Source organism: Passer montanus, unplaced genomic scaffold (assembly GCF_014805655.1).
Source record: "Passer montanus isolate IOZ18808 unplaced genomic scaffold, ASM1480565v1 scaffold3, whole genome shotgun sequence".
Classification (NCBI taxonomy): domain Eukaryota; kingdom Metazoa; phylum Chordata; class Aves; order Passeriformes; family Passeridae; genus Passer; species Passer montanus.
This window is the reverse complement of record NW_024367707.1, coordinates 2,375,803-2,398,054: the sequence shown is the minus strand read 5'-3', so window position 1 is coordinate 2,398,054 and position 22,252 is coordinate 2,375,803. Positions and strand designations below refer to the sequence as shown.

Here is a 22,252-nt window from a genome sequence, read left to right as displayed (position 1 = left end):
GATTCTTATTTCTTTATGATCATGAGTTGTGAACTATTATCTACTTCTAATAACAATACACGATTGTTTTAAACTTAGACTGATGTATTTTTTATCTCAAGTAAAGGCTCCTAGTAATGAACAGAGGCTTCTCTCTATCCTTTGTTCCCTTACCCTGATAGTAAATTACTCAGTGCCTCACTATCCAAGGATTTTCTTTCCTGCTCTATTTGCATCAGTACTCCTGACTGGCTGAGCCACCTTGGTGAATTATCTGGGACTGTCAAGGGCACCTTGCTGACCTGGATCCCACAAGATCCTATGAGACCATTGGAAAGAGACCATCATTTCCCTTTTGTATGTCTTTGCTGAGTCAGTACTTTCGCTTTTTATCCCCTGCAGTTCTCCAAAATATGTGTTGTATAGTTTTCAGCTATGTTCAGATATTATTTCAGTCTGTGGTTCAGAAGGACAAGACATCCAACTGTTTCTTCAAAAGAAGTTCCTCAATTACAACAAGAAAATGACATGTTAAATTCAAGTATCTGCAATCTGACACAATTTATTTGTCTCATAATAGAAAAAACACAATCCAGAAATCTTATTCATTACATAGTACAAAAAAAAAAAAATACACTTAGTGAAATATTTAGAAACACAATCTAAAGATCTAGCAATCTAAACAGTATGCAAACTATGAATGTTTCCTAGTCCATGTTCTGTTCAAATACTATTGTTGACATTACTTTTTTACATAAGACTAAGAAAATAAATATTCAGCCCATATCAGGATTTTTTTTTTCATTGTAGAATAATTTTAAATTCCTTTATACGTTTAAGTGATGTGTGTTTCTTAATGGAAACTTTTGGGAAAAGTAGATTATATTTTCATATACAGAGATACATGGAATAATCTTAAATTTTTCCGGATAGATTGCCTTGTTTACTATACCTTGTATGATGGATAGAATCAATAAAAAGTATCTTTAAAGGAAGACCATAAAGAGTACCTGGTTTGATAGGGAAAGTCATAATGCAGTTGGAACCCTCTCCAAAGGCTCCATTGAGTTCCTATTCACAAGGACAAGTGGCATATTGGGTTTTTCTTATCTCAGTTTAAAATACTGTCACCATTCCTTCAACCTTAATCTTCTTGAACTTAGGAATGCTGCTTAGCGTGGAGGAACGGGGATGATTTGGAAGGAAAATGCAGTAGCTTATTGGCTTCCTGTTGCTTTTGGCTGGTTTTTTGCGAGTCCTTCATAATTTGATTGCTGAATCCTTTTGATTATTTGGTCTCTGGAAAGGACTAATTTTATGGAGTTTTGTGTTTGAAACAGGTACATTTCTTTTTGTTGCCATTTTAAGAATTGCTAGGGTTGTCTTGATGTTCTAGGTCAGTCCATGACAATGAATTGACACATTTATGAAATCATATTGATTCTAATTTTAGTTTTTCCTTGCATTTTAGGAATTTAAAGCTTTTTTTCTTTTTCCCCAAGATGTTTGAATTGTGTTCTGGACATACCAAACTGTCCTTTACGCCTTGTGAGATCTAATATCATTCTGTTCAGGGATTTGTAAAGAACTACCACATAAAAGGAGAATATTACTGAACAGGCATTTTTGTCATTACTGCAGAACTGTCATGAAATATATTGCAGATTATTGCAATATTCTTTTGCTTTTTTCTTTTTCTTTGAAGGGCATATGATGGAGAAAGATAATGCAGCAGTTTTTAACATGTATTAAAAAAAATTCTTCAAAGCTAGAATAGCAGTATGAAAAGAAAAAATATTTTCCATTAATTAGTCAACAGATATCAGCTAGCAGTTCAAGGCTAACTGAGAATCATCCCCTTAAAGTTATTTTAAGGGACTGAGCCCATGAAAAATTCCTTACTTCAGTTAAGTTTGATTCAAGTATTGGGAAAGGCCCATAATAAGTACAATAGGAAATCAAAATTTTCTTTTCTATTTTCCTGTCTTATCAGGAACTACCTTACTGTAGTTAATTTAATGTCTGCTGAGCTGTTTTGGGAAGCATGTGCCTATGTGTGTGCATTTTCCTCACAGTGAGTATTTATGACAATTGAAGAGAAAAAAGCATTCTTGGCATTTCCCCAAAGAATGTTAGTCTTGATATACAGCTGTATTTCTATTTCTGTCTCAGCTGGAAAATTAGATACTTTCTGATGCAAATGCTATGCTATGGCGTTTTTGTGTCAAGCAGTGACACCTTCTACAGAAAAGAATTTAAAAAAAAAGTTATTCATATGCCCAATTAAAATTTGAGTGCAATATATTTCTGCAGAAATATTTAACATTTTTTCAGTGCTTTACTTCACACAAACAACCCACTACTGAAAATTTGAAGTTGTAAATACTGCTTAAAGATGAAAAAACATTTAATCTTTGGTATTGTATAAAGAAAAAGCTGCCAAAAACCCCTGGTTCTAAAAGACTTTCTTAGTCTACTGTTTAGCCTTGGAGTATAGCAGTCTTATACCCAAAGGGTATGTAAAACATGTTAAAATGGATTCAGCTTAAAAAACAGCAATTAAGTTTATAACTACCATACATTGTCTTAGCTTTTTAGTGGAAGTAACTGAAAATCAGAAAAAAGAACAACCATAAAAATTACTTTTGTAGATGTATATGTAAACTGTCTATCTAACTATTGCTTAAAGAAACAGCAGACTTGTTCCGCTTGTTAAAATCAGAATTTCTTAATGTTATTTTAAAAAATAGATATAATTCCAGTTAAGCGACTAGTAAAATAATGTCTTCCTTAAAAAATTCATTGCTGAAAGAAGGCTATTTCCAATGCATGAAATATCACACTCTACTTAGTGTTAAGAATTTGACTTCTCAGAATGATGCCTTTTATTTTGTTTTCTATTTAAAACTACCTGAATATGTTACAGTGTCTAGGCCTCAGGCATACTCATTGCAGTAGTGAAGGCATTTCCTGTTGACTTTGTTGGCTTGTTGTGAGATTCCCCTTGGGAAGTTCCTTTTATATTTTCTTCTGACTTGCTTATTTTGTTTTCACAACCAATTTCACAAGGGTGACATTTTCTAGAATAGTCAATTTCTGAAGCATTCACCCGGAACAAGGGACAAGAGATGTTAAATATCTGTTTTGAATCACTCATATGAATAACCTGAGGCAGATTTCCCAACCGCCCAGACAACTTCCAGAGCTGTGAGGCACCAGCTCCAGTAAATTGATCTTTACTTTTTTGCATTTTCTTTGGTTGAGCGTTCGGTTTTTAAAATGTAGAGAAGACCAGAAATAGTTCTCCTCCTTCAGGAAAGGGAGTGTAAACAGAAAAGAAGGATTGGAAGGCTCTGGGGACAGCCTATGTAAGATCTGATTTGCTGCTTATATTGCTGTAAGGAGGCAGTGGCTGCTGTTGGGAGTCACCCCTCCCTTCTTTTTCCCTTTGGCAGTAAGTTCTTTCTGGTATTTCCAAAGACAGCAGCAGACTTTACTTTCTAGGGATTTATCACAAATCATCTAGGCAGCAGCCAGTTTAGCTTATGCCTTTAAATGAGACCTGAATCTCTGAGAATAAATGCACATGATAATGTCTTCCATGGTGATATGTTTAAAATACAATTCCTGCTATATTATTATAATAATTGTTCTCCTTGTTGACTTGACAACTTAAATTAGTGATATATGCATGGACCAAGAGAAGATTTTCATTTACTGTTTCTTATTGATATTATTGCATTTACTGAGGCTTGCTTTGATAGAATCAATCTTTACAGCTGCTCCACAGCTTCCCTACACAAACATCTATAAATACAAATAAATACATGCATACACATACGTATGCAAATATATGTATATATTTGCATTTATTCACAGTGATCAGCAATATTATCTTTTGATGTGTGGTCAAAAAGGATGTGTTTGGATATGCTTTCACAGTCAGAGCCTATTTACTGGATTTGTAATTGCGTAGTAAGATCCTGTGGTTCTTTGGGCAATATTTATTAGGCTCACACAGAGCGAGGAGCTGACTCTTGCTAGTTCCCTGGAGGCTGAAGATATCAGCTTCAGGATTTCCTGCGGCATCAGTTAGTGCAGTGACTGAGAAATGAGATTTTGATTTCAGAAAGCTTGACTAAGGTCTGCAGTAAAATGTGGCATAACACATTGTGGTATCTACTCACTGTGCTCCTGGAAAATTAACCTTTATTGCTAGCTTCTAAATTCCTTAAGACCTGTATTATTTATATCTGCCAGTGGTCATGCTACTTTGTTAAATTTTAAAGTTAACTAAAAATGTTAGTATTACACATAATTTACCTCTTAGGAATCTCATATTTAATATTTAATTTCTAAGTTGCCTAAATTTTCTGAAGTAGCACGTGAATGTAGGCAAGTGAGTCTTTCACTGTGATTCTAGAATGCTGAACCTTGTTAAAGACTATGAATGAACAAACATTTGTGTATTTCTCTGTGAGTACAAATATTGTTATAAAAAATAAGATATTCAAACTTGTCAAAATATATTATCTCACTTCCTCATCTTTATTAAATACATAGTAATGAATGTAGATGATTTGTGCTTAGTTGTGAAATGTCATGAAATGTAAAGCTTTAATACTTATTATACATGAAGTCATGATTTTTTAAGCAATTCTTCCCATAATGTCCTTTTTTAAACCCCTGATGTTTCTTATTTCTAACCCGTTCTCTTCTAAGATGAAGATATTTTAAGATGCCAATTTCAAAAATGTCTTGGGTACTCAGTAACCTGATTATCAATGAAAGTGCAAAAGATTCACGGTCACTTTAGAACTCAAAACTTGTACTACATGGCACCTTCTGAGAATTTTTAAGTTGCTGTCCAGTGCTATGATTAATGGAGATGAATACCAAAACTGCATTGGTTTAGTCTGGGTCTTAGTTATAACATTAAAGAACCATTGATCCCAGCCCTTTCTCGTCCCCATTAGACAAGAATATTTCTGTGTAAGCTACTCTAATGAATATAGATAGCATAGATAGGCTGCTGTCTAGCTTGGATAGGTAGATTTGTCCTCCTTTCCTCTTTCAATACACTGAAATATGAGATATTAGCCCTATCAACCTATCCTGAAGAAAGTTGATAATCATCATGCGTAGATGACATTAATTCTTCTTATTTAGATGAGGAATTAACAAAATGTTTAGTCACTGCTTTCACCAGCAGTTCATACCCAGCGCAAATAAATAGAAATGCAAATCTTTTATTCACATGTTGGAGGTGAAGGCTAAAGCACAGTCAGTGCTCTGCTTATCTCCATTCAAATTAACATTCGCTTCTGATTTAGTGCAGTGAATATGTTAGTTTGAACTTGCTTGGGAACTTGCTAGCCTAAAAGGAAGTCGCAAGTGTCTTATGCTGGTTACCTCGATGTTCTCTTATTTCTCCCCTTTCTCTGTTCCCAAGAAGATGATCAGATTTTTTTTTTAATCAAATGGTCATTTTATTTTGAATCTTCTGCTCAATTTGTGGTATTAATAAATGAGAGCAAAACTAATGAAGAAGGGTATTATTTTCTTTTTCATGTTGGTGGGTGGAAAAGGTTGTATGATAAAAAGAAATAAATAGATGTTTCATGAGATCTGTTATAAAGTTTTAATAGGGACTCCTTTAATTTTCAATATGTGACAAAGTTGTAGCTTAAGTTCCAGGGTTAAATGTAGTTTGTGCATGTGTTTGTTTTATAATGATTTTGTTTTCCATACTATTTAAAAGAAAGAATAAAACATTTTTAGTGCTTTAAATTCCTCACAAAACTTGTATTTAGCTTTTCCACAATGTCAGTATTATGATTATTTACTTCGAGGTTGTTTCAGCACCAATATACAACCAGTGTTTCCTTCTATTTTTTTTTTTTTTTGGTACTCCAGGAAGCAGCCACGGAAAGACAGAAGATGAAAGCTCCTATTCCCAACTTGATTCTCTTGTATGCTACTCTGACTCAGAGCTTGAAGGTTGTAACCAAAAGGGGATCAGGTAAGTAAAACTTTATCTCTGTGGTTACAATGTGGCTTGGAAAGAAGTGCTTAATGTTTGCAAGCATAAACCAGGATGTTGTTATGGCGGTTTGGAATACAGTTAAGAGGATTTCAAATTCTGGAGCAAGAAGAGTTGGCAGCTTCTATACATTTTTTCACTATTGTCTTATGTGGACTTAATGAAAAAAATCAGATGTGTAATGTGAAATGAGTATAATGTTTCACCTGCTGAAGGGAAGTTATTCCCAGAACTTTTTAAGTTACTTAAAAGACTACATTGCAATCAGTGCTGTTGAGTTACTGGATTTATCTGTTTTACTATATACTTTTGAAAATTATGATCATAGAGTTTGGGTTTAAGCAACAACAAATAGATCAAACACATAAAATTTAATAACCATGAAAAGTGAACAGCAAAACGAGTTTTTGAAAGGGATCCCTAATATGTGGTTGAAGAGTTTAATTCAGCAAAGAAAAATAGTCAGTATTCAGACAGTTTGGTAGTTTTGGATTAATTTTTTTCTCTTTCACCCTAACATTTTAATTTTATTCTCTTTGGCTTTTTACTGGGTAATGAAAAAAATAAGATTCTATGTCTGCAACCTATCTTGCTATACTCCACTAAAGCAAGCTAAATCCTTAATGAAAACCTTAATTCCTTGTTCGTGGATTAATGAAAATTTTAATCCCGTGTTGATTAAATTAGTTAATTTGGTTTGTTGTTAGTTGTACATTTCCTTTTGGCATTGGAGTGTTTTAGGTAGCTTTTGTTCTGCTGTTCCAGAAGTCTGTCTCTGATTTATTTTTGTCTTTTGGTTGGTAGTAGTTGTAAACTGGTGTTTGGGGAGAACACAGCTCTTTATAAATTTTTGGCAACATCTTAAATTGTACCTTGCATTTTCGATGGATTATCTTTGTAACAACAGAATGAAACAGATTATGTCTCCAATATTTTAGTAGCTGGAAATGATGTAGGGAAGGCAAACAGGGAGTACTACTACAAAGTAAGGTATTCCTTAATGAAAATTTGAGATTAAAGTATATTTGGGGTTATTTAAACTCAAGAAAATTGAAATACACAGACTGTGTGCAGAGCAAAGGATCTGGAGATAGGTTGAAGTGTTTATAAACTGCTGTGGCTTTGATAGATAATGTAGATATCCTGTGAATATGTCTGGCTAAGATTGTCCTGTTTGATTAAGATTTAATACTTTTAAGCTTGAAGTCAAGGCCTCTTAATTCAAATATGGTAAAAACATTATTGATCTTAGAGTAAATTTTACAAAGACATCCATTTTTAAGGATCTAAAAACAAGTCCAGCTATCACCTGTTACTTGAAAGTGACAATGATAACTTGGGTTGTTTTTGCATTTTATTTTATAACTTTTTGCCTGTATCGTCTTCATCTGATTAACCAATGCAAGGAAAAAGTGGTAAATGCACAATGAAATTTATTTTTGGGCAAGTAATATAATTGCTGTCCAGCAAAAGAAAAAACATACAAAATTTTTCAATGTATATAAAATTTGTTCTCATCCTGATGCTGTAATAAAAAGGAAGAACTATAATGGATATCTTTGTATCATGTCTTAGTGTAATATGGGGTCTTGAGGTTTTTGCATGCTCATCCTGTGTAAAGCTTCAATTAGATGCATCACCAAGGGGGCAGTTTGTCATATGATGTGTGCAAAGGAAAAAATCTCTGATTTACTGGATCTCAGATCCTTCTGCCTTTGGCCATGCTGGTTTGCGATTTAAGATTTGAAGAACTTCCTCAGTGCTAGGTGGAATGTAGTAGTGTGTGATGGGTCTTGGTTTGCTTTTGTTGTTTGGTTTGATTTGGTTTGGCTTGGTTTAGTTTTTTTACATCCCTTGGGTGCTCAGGAGGGCTATTTTTTGCAATCCGAATTGTTTCTATAAGGAAAACCTTATTTAACAGAAGTTTTAACAAAATAACATTGCCTTGTGTGTACTGTGAAAATATAAATGGTTTCACAATATTAATGAAAATCATAATTGTGAGTAGGAAAAAAATATTGAAAAACTATTGAAGTAGGAAAAAATATTGAAAAATATTATACTGTTTGAAAGTAGAACTTGGATTTTATGTGAACAGGTTAGCCAGAGGCAGAGTGTGGTGAGTGCATGGTTTAAATCTCTTCAGTCAGTTCCACTTGTGAGTGCATTGTGTTCTTGAAATGTCACCATGAAAGCTAAAAAAAAAAATTAAAAAGTAGTATTTTATAGTTATGAGTTGTTATAAATATGGAGTTGCAGCATCCACCCAGAATATCTTTTTGAGATGTACTGCTTTTCTTTTTTTCCTTCTCTATAATAAATTGCAGGAATGTAATAAAGTTAAAGAAGTTTACATTAGTATGCTAAATGGTTGCTCTAATTGGGATTTATTCCTTCTAATTGACTTTTGTTGAGCCTGTTTCTGATGACCAAACCTAAAACCACAGAACTTGTGCTATTTATTTATGTATTTTTTATTTATTTATTCAGTGTATACATTTTCATATATATTAGATGTTTAAATATATTTATTAAATATATAATATCATTTATTTTATGTTCATTTTATATATTCAGTATTTAGTATTAAAAATAGATCTGTCCTTGAAAATATGTCAATATGGTCGGAGTACTTGACCTCTCTTCTGTTTATTTATCAGCTCTGCTAAAAAGATAGCAATTAATAAAATAAAGAATTTGTCAGTCCGGTGGAGATAAATTTCCAACAACTTCTCTGATTGTTCAAGAACTTCAGAAAGTCATTTTCTAAAAATCCATAGCAATTCAGGCCACTTATTGGCTTTTAGGACTGAAGTTATATCAAGTAATTATCTATATGTGGAAACAATTAGAATCAATATAGTATTCTTGCTTTTGTTTGTTTGAGAAGAGGGTTAAAAAGACTTTACAACAGAAGAAATCTTAGGTTGTGCTGCATTGGATTTGATCTCTGATCATAAGCATGGTCCTTATACAAAGCACTTAAACTACTTCAGGGTGGTCTTTGAATCTTTCTACCACTGTGTGCTATGAGTCAAATTAATCTAATAATATAGGGCATAAAGGGAACAATGTTAACCAAATATTTATTACATTATCTGGAAAACGTACTTTAAATTTGTTTGGTCACAGCTTTTCAACTTACCCGTTTAACACTTTATCTTGTATGATTGTCTCTGTCTGACAGAAGAGACTTTCTTTTCCAGCTAATATTTTAAATAAGTTCAGAAGAGTTTCAAGTTACTCTTTAATATATGTCAGATTTCTTTTACATTAAGAACATGTGATGACTGTGCTTGTTACAGGAGAATGGATGGGTGAGCAGTTGTAATAAAAATTCCATTACTAAATATGGATGATACAAGAAACTTCTTCCTAATCCATGTATGCAAAAGACTTATAAGCACACCTTAACTTTTCCTGCCAAGTAGAGTTGACCGTACAAAACCTACAGGTTGTAATGCCTTCTTAGGAAAGAAAAAAATGATTCTTTGCTGTAAGCCTTCCTGTTCCAACCACTAACTTCACAGTGGACATCATGGTTATTAATTGGGCATTTCAGGTATTCAGTGAAGTCTCCCTGAACTGTAAAGGCTTCAGAGCCTACAACAGTAACTGCAAAGAGGAACCTTCTTTTGTCAAATAATGGATCTCAGACAAGATTTGCTAAATGGGAAGCTGACTTTTCCACTACTTCTCTGCTCCTTTAAATATCTTAAAGCATCTTCCTTCATGAAACAGTTCCTGTCTGATCACAGTGATCTGCTTGGTGCAGAGGAAGAATAAATACTTAAAGCCTACATATTATGATTCAATAAGCACATAGTTTTACAGAAACTGAGTTTTAAAGGATTTGAATTAAACTTCAAAAATGTAGAAGATAATGCCTGTTTCTTAGCATGAAACCAAACTACATACAAATTTGTGATGTGCCTAAAATGTGTGTAGATTTACTTTTTGTGCAATTCAGTCCTTGATAGTATTTTGAGAATTACTTTCTGGTAATGAATTTCTAAATGTTTTCCTTTCAGTGACTTTTCCTGAAATTATCCAGTTTCATAGTTTGAACTAAATTGTTGTGGGGGGTTTTTTGTGTGGTTTTTTTTTTTTTTTGGTGGTTTTTTTTTTTTTTTGGTGGTTTTTTTTTTTTTTTGGTGGTTTTTTTTTTTTTTTGGTGGTTTTTTTTTTTTTTTGGTGGTTTTTTTTTTTTTTTGGTGGTTTTTTTTTTTTTTTGGTGGTTTTTTTTTTTTTTTGGTTGGTTTTTTTTTTTTTTTAAGTCATATGGTTTTACATTCATGGAACTTAGATTTCTAAAAGTCTCTTCTTTACAGGTTGAATGGTATTTGATCACTTACTTGTGCTGAACAGAGCTTTGGCTTATGAATTATTTAATATTCATCAAAGAGGAAATAGGTTAGGAAAGAGAACCTCATGCTGATGCATATAGACTTTTTTCCCTGTAATATATATGTTAAATGGAATACTTGAACACTGCATTGCCATCTGGTGGTTTTTTCCAAGGATGCTGAATAGACAAAAGAAAGAAAGGTTTGGGAATTTTTTGCTTTAAAAAAAAAAACAAAAACCCACAAATGTGGTAAAAGGGAAAATGTGGGATATGAGTATGAAAAGAGATCTCATTACATAAAACAATTATGAGCCGATCAGTCTATTCAGACAGTATTATTGTATTCTCTTTTTCACGCTCAGATTGCCTAATAACAATCTGGCTGCCTTGTATCAAAGAGGTGAAAGTTGCTATTACTGCCTCTAGTTTTCTGCTTTTCTGCAGATTATTCTGCATTATGGGTTAATTAATATTCTGTGTTCAGTTCTGCTATTATGAGTAGAAATTTTGTTTTCTAGATCAAATTTATTCTACGATGGAATGATTTAACTGGAAGGAAAATCTTTCCAGTGATGGGTTTTTGGGATTTGCATGCAATCCTTCACATCATTATGATGAGATTAAAGTCTAGATATGTATTTTGTTGTGTAGCAGTAGATTGCTTCTCTTTTTAATGTCTAGTACTTTTTTGCCTTAGCTATTATTACTCAATATGGGTGGTTCTTGTCATACTTGGATGAAAGATAATATTATGAAAATAAGGTAGTAAAGACTTTGACACTGAGATGCTATTTTTGAATTTTATTTTTGTATGAGCAAAATATTAATTTTAATGAGGTAAAAATTATTCCAGCTTTTTATTTTTTCTAAAAATAGTGGAACTCTGAGGAACTGACTGGAAATGCGTAATAAAATTCAAGTCATTATGCTTTAAGAAATATAAGGTTATATTTTTTCCAAATTATTTCCATCCACGATTTTTTAGGATTTATTGCTCATGAAATAATAAGTATATTTTAGATAATTATAACAGTTGTATATAAGAATATCTCTGAATAAAAAGACAGCTGCTGTTTTCCGACTTTTTTTTTGTTGGAAAAGGAAAATATCTGTGCAATACCATCCTTAACAACAACAAAGCCAAGATTTCACACCTAATGAGGAATGTCATAATGAGAACTCAACAATGTAGTTAAAAAAAAGTAAAGAATATAAGTAAGTCAAGACAGTATGAGAACACTTTGCATCTAGGAAGAGTTTTTGAATTGACTTTACTTATCTGTACTTAATAATTGAACTGTCAGTCTTTTATAGAACATATATATATACAATCCAGCATATAAAAACACTTTGAGAAATTAAGTGCTGAGCCTTAGCAGAGATCTGGTACCCAGTATTTGTATTTTTAATTTATTTTTTGTAACCCTCCCAGGTGAGATTTGGTGTCCTAATTGCATAGTACTACATGAATAGTCCTATTCTTCTTAGTATTTCCCTTTCAGTAATTCCATTCTGTTTTTAATTCTGCTTGTGTTTTGGCTGCCTAAGTATTTTCCTTTTGGCTTCTTGTCAAAAGGTAATTAGTTGATGGATGTCATATTGGATCTGGTATTCACTGAATAGTGATAAGAAGGTTAAAAATAAATTAATATACCCGTTGTTCTTTTTCTTACACAATTTATGAGCAGAACACTCACATATGCCGTACTCCAGGTACCATGAGATTGGAGCAAAGCAATATGTGTATAAATAAAGGATATGCTTCTTGTAAACCATAGGAGTTTATGTCAATTGATATTAATGGTTCCTAGCTGTTGTTTTCACTCCATTACAGAATGTTAATTTCCCATTATTAATTGATGAGATTTGTGGCTTGTTGTGTGGTTATGTAGAAAGTGAAATAATATTTAGAGTCTGAGTCTATATGATGTACAAGATTAACTTCCACAAGCAATGACTTTTTCAACTGGAACAATCAAGACTACTGTTATGACTAAGAAAATGTTTTTTCTATATCTCCGGAAGAAAAAGTATAGTGAATATCAGTCCTAAGCAAATATCTGTGTACCTTTCTTATTGCACCGGGGAACGGAATTATTTTTGCATCATGACCTGATTAAGAAGTGAACCTTGCTTCTTATGAGGATTGTTTCAAAAAACTCATTTTGAATCGGCATATAAATATGCAACCTAATTTATGATTGTAGCTGTGGGGCTGAGTGGGGAAAACTCTGTGAAATATTTTTCTTTTTGAGGGAGAAGAGACAAAAAGATGAGAGTGATTCTTTACAGTTAACATGGAGATAAACAGAAATCCTTGTTTCATTCTTAGGCAACTTTCTTATATTGTGATCTATTAATTAATTCCATATTGATTTTATTAACACTAATATTCTTCAGGCTTTCATCCTAAGAATAAAATATGTTTTAGTTTTCTTTTTGCAGCTGTTCTGTTTTATTTAAAGATGGTTATTCCTCCCTATTTAAATGTGTAGTAGAAATCACTGTGTAATTTTTAATGTTACAACTTCCTCTTCATAGTTGAAGAATTAATTAACTGAGTGTATCCACTTTCTTGGATTTTTTCTAATTACTCTGCAAGATATAGTTGTATGTCAGTGGAGGAGGGAATTTCATGCTTTCGTACTTGCACATTTCTTTTAATGATAAAAACCTTCAAAAGCAATACAATAATGGGGTCAGCTGAGATGAATGATTTCTTGTGCCTGCTGGGAGGGAAGCCTTGATCATCTAGAGAGGCAAAGACTGTGTAAATGCTCTGCCTCCTTCTTCAACACTTGCACTCTTTGTCCTGAACTTCTGCTATCTGTCTAATTCTGGAGGGAATTGTGAAGCCTTCCATAATTAATATAACCCACAGAAAATGTTTTCATCCTGCTATTACTACATGGCACCAGGATGCCAGAAGAGCAATGAATGTCCTTTAGCACCTTATTTAGACATCAAAAGTATCCATATCCCCATCCTGCAGCAATTCTGACAAAGCTATTTACACCAGTTTTGGTATGATCCTCAACTTCTTTCTTAGTTTATGAAGGGAAACCTCCATTTTATTATAAGGTGAAGAGGCATGACTTGCTGTTTGTGAATCAAGAGATACTGGAAGAAAGAAGGAGTGAGGAATCAGCTTATTTAGTAAATTTCTGCATCTTCAAGAAGTTAGAGGGTTCCTTTAGAATAAGGTTTTGAAACTGGGATTTGGGTTTTTTTTCTGTTTGCTTGTTTATGCCAACAGTATATGGGAAACATTACATTTTTAAAAGAATAATCTTTTACAGTACTGCATATTTATTTAACTACGGAATATTGTATCTGTTGCACTACTATGAAGTATTTTTCAATGTACAGTTTTAATTTGAAAAATGCTGAATAGTAATGTTGGTAGAAAGAACACCAAGTTTTGCTAATTACCTATGCTTGGGGAAAGGAGATGGTTAGGCTCCAATGGTCTTTGCTTTTATAAGTGAAGGATGATATTCAATATGTCAGATGAATGGCAGATATGAGGATTGTATACCAAGGGGTGGCAAGAGACTGTGCTGTAAAGGGAAGGAAGGAAGGAAGGAAGGAAGGAAGGAAGGAAGGAAGGAATAATTCTGTTCCACTGGAGGATTTGAGCAGTAAGGAATGATTGCATCTCAAGCATAAATCATTTGTGACACATTACTTATTTTGGAGACACTATAGTAACTGTTACTTGCCCTGTGAGCATTTATGAACAGGATGGCTGGCATTTTAAAAATAGTTCTATGACCTTTTGTTGGTTCTAGGATCCATCCTGATACTTTTCAGAGTCCTGGGAGATTGTGAATAATACCATAGTATGTGAAAGGACTGTCTTGCGTTTTGGCAAAGAGTCAATGTTTTAGAGTGTGCAATATATATTAAGAAATGACTAATGATAGGAAAGGAGACAAAACAAAATCGGAAGCCAAAAGGACAGTAATAGATATTCTTACATAGCTTGGTCATTGAGTTTTAGTAGCTGTTTAGGATGACTTTTCTTCCAGTCCCTATGTTTTACTGATTGGCATCTATTGGTAAACAGCCTAAAAGATTTAAAAGAGCCAGTGACCTTTGATCAGGAATCACTGTTGTAGAAGATTTATTTATTTGAATATTATCTTGTCAATTTTATGTAGAATAATGACTGTGGAAAATAAGAAGAAAAAAGCCCCTCAAGGCCAAGTAATGGCCATCTGATATATTTCTCTTTTTTATTTAAGTGTACTCAGTAGTGAAAAATATTAAAATATAAAAATAATAGCCATGAAAATAAATCCTGCCCATCAAAATATAATTTGTTGTTATACTTAAAGGAAATTAAAATGGATTAAATCTGTCCTATTAAAATACTTCCTGACTTGCTCTTCCTGAAGGCTAGAGGGAGAAAGTGCTGTACGTGCTGTATACACAGATACATAAGAACGAACTTAGCATGAAGAGTTTGTCCTTTAAATTGCAACCCTGAATTCTTCAGACATTCTTGCTCAGACTTGTTTCAGCTGTTATGGTCTTTACTTCAAAAGCAGAATACACAAGGTCTTGTAAGACTTTTGTTTTTAATTTTTTCTTTTTCAAAGCATTTTTTTGCAATTATAAGGAGAATTATCACAGTGCTGTAATGGTAAATTACAAGACAGTTATGTTAGTTGAGAGGTGAGTACTGTAATTTCATCACCTTATTCTGAAGGCATAACTCATTTCAGGAAACTCTTTGTTGTACAGATGCAAAGTAGACAATTGTGCTGAAGCGATCTGAAAATTCATTTAGTGGATTAGCCCACTTCCACAAATGACTCTTTTTCATCCTTGACTAAAAGGAGCAGTTTTTACTGTCTTGAAAATAACAGCAATATACATGGCTTAGTCAGACCAAAAGAGAGCAGCCAGCAGTAAAGCTGCTGTTAATACTATTTTTTTTTTTTAAGTACAAGGTAGACTTGTCTTAAATTCCAAAATTTCTGCTGAATGCCATTGGTGGATATAACCCAAAGTGAACTCTGAGGCCAAAACAGAGAAACAGGAGAAAATAATGCAAAATCCCTGTACATGTATGCAGAGATATCTGTGTGGTGAGGGAAGGCTCAGCTCCTTCCTGTGGATCATGGAGCTACAGAGATGCTGTTAAGCTCTCACACACATCATTGCTGGGGAGCAGCACAGCAAAGGAGGAGGGAAAACATGGAACAATAGTGTTAACCTCTGAGCTCTTTCTAATCAAATAGTCTGAGCCAGGTATGAGAAGGAGTCAAGCTGCCTTTTCTAGAAGTGACTAATGCATAGCTCATGGGTTCACAAGGGTCAGGCCAGCATGGAGGGCAGTCAGTTCATTTTTTGCCTTCTGATGATTCTGCCAGGCACTTCACACACTCTGAAAAAAATTACTTTTTTGTATTATACATTTACCTTTGCCACTGGCAGTGTTTTAAATGCAATTTATCTTTTTGTTATTTGAGACAAAAACCAATATTTTAAACTTTGTATTTTTCTAGGAAATTTAATGAGTCAGTAGCAAGGCATTCTAGTTCAGTTATAAACATTTTTTGAAATAATTATTCAGCAGAAATGCTAACTGATATAAATTTACAAATATGCATGCTTTCATTTTTTTTGTGTACTACTTGCTGTGAATTTTTAGCAAAATGGGACTATTAATGGATGAAGCAGGAAGCATAAGATTAGAGAAAATCTAAAAAAAGCCCATGGCAAACCATGTTTATCAGAAAATACATTTTTATTGTGAGAAGTAGCTCTCATGTCAAGGAGAGAAGGAACAAATCACTTCTGATGATTAGGAATGGTAAAATAGGTTGGTTTAGATTTTTGAAATTATAATATTTTTTCTCTATACATTTGAAATATATAGCATAAAACCCACTTAAAAGTAATATGTAAGATTTGAGATTAAGGAAAACACTACTTATTTTTTTTTTGTCAAATCTTCAAAGTAAACATTTATGACGAACATATTAATAAAGTAATACATTTTATTGGTTTGCTTGAAATTACCACTGTTACTGTTATCTGAACTTTTTTGTTATAATTCATAGTTAAATTATTATGAGTGCAATGAAGTAATGAGATGGTGCAACAAAAAACCGTTTGGACAGGATGTTATTTAACAACCTAAAAATTTATCATTAAGAGTTTACACAACAGTATTCCAAAATGAAAGGTCATTGCCCACAAATTGGACCAAAAAAAACCCCAAAAAATCCTACTGGACAATTTTCAGGATGTAAGTTACTGAATCTTAGTGTGATTACACTTTTACAATGCCTAGAGAAACTGATGACCCTCCTTCACAATAAGGCTCCATGAAAAAGCAGCTGTCCTTATCATCTGACTAGTGTCGTGCTATCTGTAATTCAGGGAAACTGAAAAGAAATGAAATTTTATGCATATTTAAGTAGGTGGACTGCTTTATTCATTCATGAGTGTGTTTCACTTTGTCACTGCAAAGTAATGCACGTGTAATAAACCTTTGCATTTCAAAGTAGCTGATACTTATCCATGTACAAAGCCAGAATATTTTGTGCGTGTCTCGTATTGAAGACACTTATGTTAAAATGTGGCTGTTCATTCCAACTCTGCAGTAGGTGCTGCATGAAGCATTGCTCAGCATTGCTATTGAGGATTTTGTGCCCAAGTTCTGAATTACTTTTCCTGATAGAGACAGATGCAAATGTTAGTAAACTGTAGGAATTCTTGGAAGTGAATTACTTCGACAAGCTGTGTCATGTGGCAGAGGAATCTGGATAGGTTGGATTCATGGGCTGAGGGCAGTTGGATGAGATTCAAAGTCAAAGTGCCAGGTCCTGCACTTGGGGAAGAGTGGCTGGAAAGGTGCCTGAGGGAAAAGGGGGTGCTGGTGAAAGCAGCTGGACATGAGCCAGATGTGCCCAGGGGCCAGGGAGGCCAATGGCACCTGGCCTGGATCAGCAATAGTGTGGCAGCAGGACCAGGGCAGGGACTGTCCCCCTGTACTCAGCACTGGTGAGGCCACACCTCAAATCCTGTGTCCAGTTTTGGGCCTCCCACTACAAGAAAGGCATTGAGAGGCTGGAGTGAGTCCAGGGAAGGGCAGCAGATCTGGGGAAGGGTCTGGAGCACAGGAATGGTGAGGAGCAGCTGAGGGAGCTGGGGGTGTTTAGCCTGGAGAAAAGGAGGTTCAGTGGGGACCTTACTGTTCTCTACAACCATCTGAAAGCAGGTGTTGACATGTGGGGGTCAAGGTGCACCAGGGTTCAGGATGGACATAAGGAGCAATTTCTTCATTAAAAGGACGGTGGAGTATTGGGACGGGCTCCACAGGAAAGTGATAGAATCACCAGCTCTGGAGGTGTTCAAGAAATGACTGGAGGTGGCACTTAGTGTGAAGGTTTAGTTGACATAATGTTCAGGCCAGGGTTGGACCCAGTGTTCTTAGGGTTTTTTTCCAACTTTAATGATTCTATATAATTTTAAAAGTATCTTATTCTCTAATTATTTACTTACACCAAAGATGCTTTGTTATACTCTGAGAACCTCACAGTTCTTTTACATTTCTACCTGCAGCTATTAAAAATAATTTAATTTTATTTAGTTTATGTTTTATTAGGTTGATTTAATTAATATGCTCAGTGAAAAAGCTCTTTATTTTCTCTCCCATTAGCCTGTCCATGCCAAATTTAATGTGAAGGCCTTAAATCTTGTCTCTTGCTTAGGGAAAAGGTCAGGCATCAAGTTCCATCACACTCTAGAGAGAAGAATAACGTGTTATGTTATGCTCTGATCACAGTCCTTCACTGCTTTAAGCAATTCGCAGTCACGTATAAGACTAGTTTTTGCTTATATCTACTGTCAAAGAAAACTTCTTGCCTTTTCCCCCCTTCTTGAAGACCTCTCTTACTGAGTTTTATTGTGTTTGTTGATTGGTTTTGGATTTTTTACTGTAGTTAATTTTGGTATAAGTAGTATAGTGCTGTATATTTTCTTAATTTTTTGGGGTGAAATTAGAATACCTGCTGAATAAGTCTCTGTTTGACTTGCAGGAGCATAATGACATAATCTAAATATGAATAATTAAAGTTGTCTGTATATATGAAATATAAACAAATACAGAGGCAAATTCCATTACCTGGAATCTACTATTGCAGTAAGTGGTGTGGACTACCTTTGCTAAAGTTGTTAGTAGAGTTATATTGAAGAGCTTTTTGACCACAACTGAAGAGGTTTTTTGTATTTACGTTGTTTTGTTGATACAAAGATTTAGAAATGAACTGAAGATGGCTGAGCCAAGTGGTAGTTTTGATTTTTTTTCAGCTTTCTTTTGTTGAATAATTCAGGTTAGAAGAGATCCTTGGATGTCTCAGGTTTAAAGTAGGGTCAGCTCTGACATCAGGCTGGATTGCTCAGGACTTTATCCATGTGAGTCTTTTAAAACCTTCAGGGACAGAACTTGCACAAATTCTCTGGGAAATTAACAGACTCTTGCCTTCTGCTAGGGGTCTCAAAATACTCTTACAGTTCAGAATGACCTAATGCATGAATTAAAAACCAAGTCTGGTAGACCCAATATCCTAAGACAATTCAAACAAGGAGAAGAAAAGACAAAATCAGCTAGTTGATAACAGGCTTGGTTAATAATAATAATTCATCTAAATAAAAATAAAATCCTTCAAAAACCTTAGAAAAAACTTTATCATAAAATAAAAAGAGATAATTTAATATTCAATTAATTCAACTTTCTGCATAACTTATTTCCATATGTATGCTTTTCTTTAATCTAAGGGGTTTTTTTTCTTTTTCCTTAAGGCAATTTACTGCTCCTTTTAAAGGCTAGTGGAGATTAAGTTTCTGATGTAAATAGAAATGTGATAGACCCATCCATTTTTTATTTTCTTTACATATAAAGTTATTTAAATTCATTGCAATAACTCCAGAATTTGTTATATGAAATGAAGGGGTTTTAAAATAAATTGCAACTCTGATTTCTGTAATGTATCAGTGGTTAGAGTAACATCTTTGAACAAACTGTCTAATTGGGAAGAATTCTACAAAGAGTAGCTAACCCTGTCAATAAAACTTCTACTATCAGAAAACTGTTCAATTGATATATATTGAGTCTACTGGAATACACCACTGAAACAATGAATGACACTAATTATTGAGCAAGAAGCTTAGGTTTTCGTTTGCTAGCTTTTGCCTTTCTGAAAGAGGGCAGTAATACTTGTTATACTTTGCTCCTTAGGGGAAAAAAAAAAACAACAAAACCCTATTCAAAATAACCACAAAATCAAAACAACTTTTTGTATGGTTTTAATTCATATTACTTCTTTTAACTGGGATATAGGCACAACAATTCTAACTCACACAATTTTAAGCATTCAAGAACTTCCAGCATGGTTAATCACAATGTCTGTTTCAGGTTGCATCAATGGATAATGTTTTCATGGTAAACACTAAAACATTTGCAGATGAATCTCTTTGACTACAACTGACTTTTCAATACCGTTTTAGTCTGTAGTTTAAATTTGTTTTTTTCCTAAGGTGAAAAGGACATTTTTTAAATCTTCTGAATTGGATATTACAGGATCTAGTACTTTCCTCAGGACCCTGCTGGGTATCTATCATCCTCAAGGATGAACCCTTCAAGCAGTGGTCAGATTATGTAGGACTTCCTTTGTTTGCTTTCTTTTCCTTCTGATTTTGGCATCCAAATTGATTAGTGTGTCATATTGGATGCTAATCACAGGTAATTAAATGGCTTCGTATGCCCTGGCCAGAGGTAGGAGAGGGGGCAATTTAATAACAAAAAATCCCAAACAAAATGAAAAAGGACCCAAACAAAAAACAAGTTCTGAATTAATTTTGTTTTATGTAACATTCTATTTTCTTCAGTTCCTGACACAATTATATAGCTGTGTCTGAAAGAATAATTAAAATAAAATGCAAATATAATTCTAAATCAGTGTGGTTCATGTTTAATACTGAGACTTCAAACTGGTTTTCAGCAGTGTTCAGGTTACTGATTTTCTCTTAGTCTTGTCTGCCTGCTGCTAACATGGGATTTTGAAGAGGTGAAGCACTCTGAGATGAAGGGAGAGCTAATTTGTTTAAAACAAAATCTGGATGAGGAACTCCAAATTTACCTTGAAATGAATTGCAAGTCCTACCAAGAAGATTCATGCCTTCAAGTGGCATGAATCTGCTTCATGTATGTGAAAGACCTACACAATGAACTAGCTGCAACTGGAGAAATGAAAGTGCAGCAACAATCTGAAGAGATGTCAAAATGTGATAATTTGAATCTTCCAGTCAGTTGCATATAACAGTCAAATCCTCTTCTTTAAAGCCAACTATGTTAGTTTATTTCAAATGCTGGAAGAACTAGAAAACATATTTACCTTGAACAAGTAAAAGATATAACTTAAATATTGAATTTAATATAGTTAAGCATTGCAAATATATTCCCACATGAAATATTTTATAAGAAAAATGTTAACTTCCATGAGAACGGTGTTTTTATAAAACCATAAATAAAACTATAAAATTTTCAGTCTTTAGTCTAGCTAAAGATAATTTATAGTTTTTAACTAAATGCTATCTTGTGTTCTTTACGTTTTTGAGTGCATTATTTCCTCCTTTCTGGATACCCTCCCTTGTTTCTACCCAACAATCAAATTTTTTGGCAAGTTTCCATCTTCACTTTTGAGCTGTTATTGAGCTTCTCACATTGACAGCCTCTGTGATTAAACAGTTCTTCCTCTAGATGCATTTCAAGATCACTGCTCTTGACAATCAAACTCCTCAAAAATCTTCAGAATATGTTCAGAACAGATGTAAAACTTTTCAGCTTATAAAAACTCAGTGGGTTTCTGGTGAATTGTACATAACTTTGATCTTTAACACCAGCAGAAGAAATGAAATGGCAAATCACTCAATTATAGTCCTTAGGGATCACAGAATCATAGAATGGAACAGGTTGGAAGGGACCATATCTGGCCATCTGGTCTACCTCCCTGCTCAAGCAGGGCCATCCCAGAGCACAGGATTGCATTCAGCTGGCTCTTGAATATCTCCAGTGAGGGAGACTCCACAACCTCTCTTCAGAGTGAGTGCCCAGTGAAGAACTTCTTCCTCATGTTCAGGTGGAACTTCCTGTGCATCAGTTTCTGCCTGCTGCCTCTTGTTCTGCGCTTGGCACCACTGAGAAGAGCTGTTTTCTTCAAAAGAGTCTTTTTACCAAGGGTTTGCATTTTGCTGGCTGAGGCCTGATGGGCTTCAGTCAACACAAAGATTCCTAGACTCTGAAAGTTCAGCATTTACAGGTTGGGAATATCCAGAAGATACAGAGAACATAAATGGATAATAGCAAACATTAAACCCTGGTGCTACTGGAGGCACCTGGTTGGAAACACAGATTTGTGTCAGTAGCAAACTCCCTGAAGGCACACTCTGCCCTACCACCCAGAACGGGCAGACCAGGGCCAGGAGAGTGCTGCCAAGGATGGGCAAAAATGGGAAATTTCCATAGGGAGATTGGAGCAGGAGAGGTGTTCTTCAGCCCGCCAAAGACACCAGTGCCCAACTCAGAGGTTTTGTTGGTTTTCATAGAACAAAAGGTTTCCCCTTCCCTCAGTCTTACACAGTAGTGCTGTTTGTACCCTAAGCAGCAGCTGTAAAGAGTTATGTGAACAGCCCCATGTCTTTTCAAGTGATAAATAACCCTGTTATTGTCACCTGTGGGCACATGGCTTTGGTTACTGATGGGCCAGTCTTTCTTCTCCAAGAATGAAAGATCATAGAATCTGTGTGTCCAGGAGGCCGAGGCCCACTCACCTGACTTGTGGTAGAATTGCCTTCAGATACTCACA

At 34.4% G+C, this 22,252-nt stretch overlaps 1 protein-coding gene across 3 annotated transcripts in view; it reads left to right on the top strand.

The window, feature by feature from the left end:
- Positions 1–22,252, top strand: part of IL1RAPL1 (interleukin 1 receptor accessory protein like 1) — a 672,166-nt gene that overhangs the window by 78,094 nt on the left and 571,820 nt on the right. For 2 of the 3 annotated variants that reach the window (XM_039714530.1, XM_039714531.1), the window contains exon 2: positions 5,896–6,001. In XM_039714530.1, the coding sequence (XP_039570464.1) occupies positions 5,920–6,001 (82 nt within the window). In that variant the 5' untranslated portion in view covers positions 5,896–5,919. Of the gene's footprint in view, positions 1–5,894; positions 6,002–22,252 lie in introns of those variants that run through there. The other variant, XM_039714532.1, reaches the window with a different exon arrangement.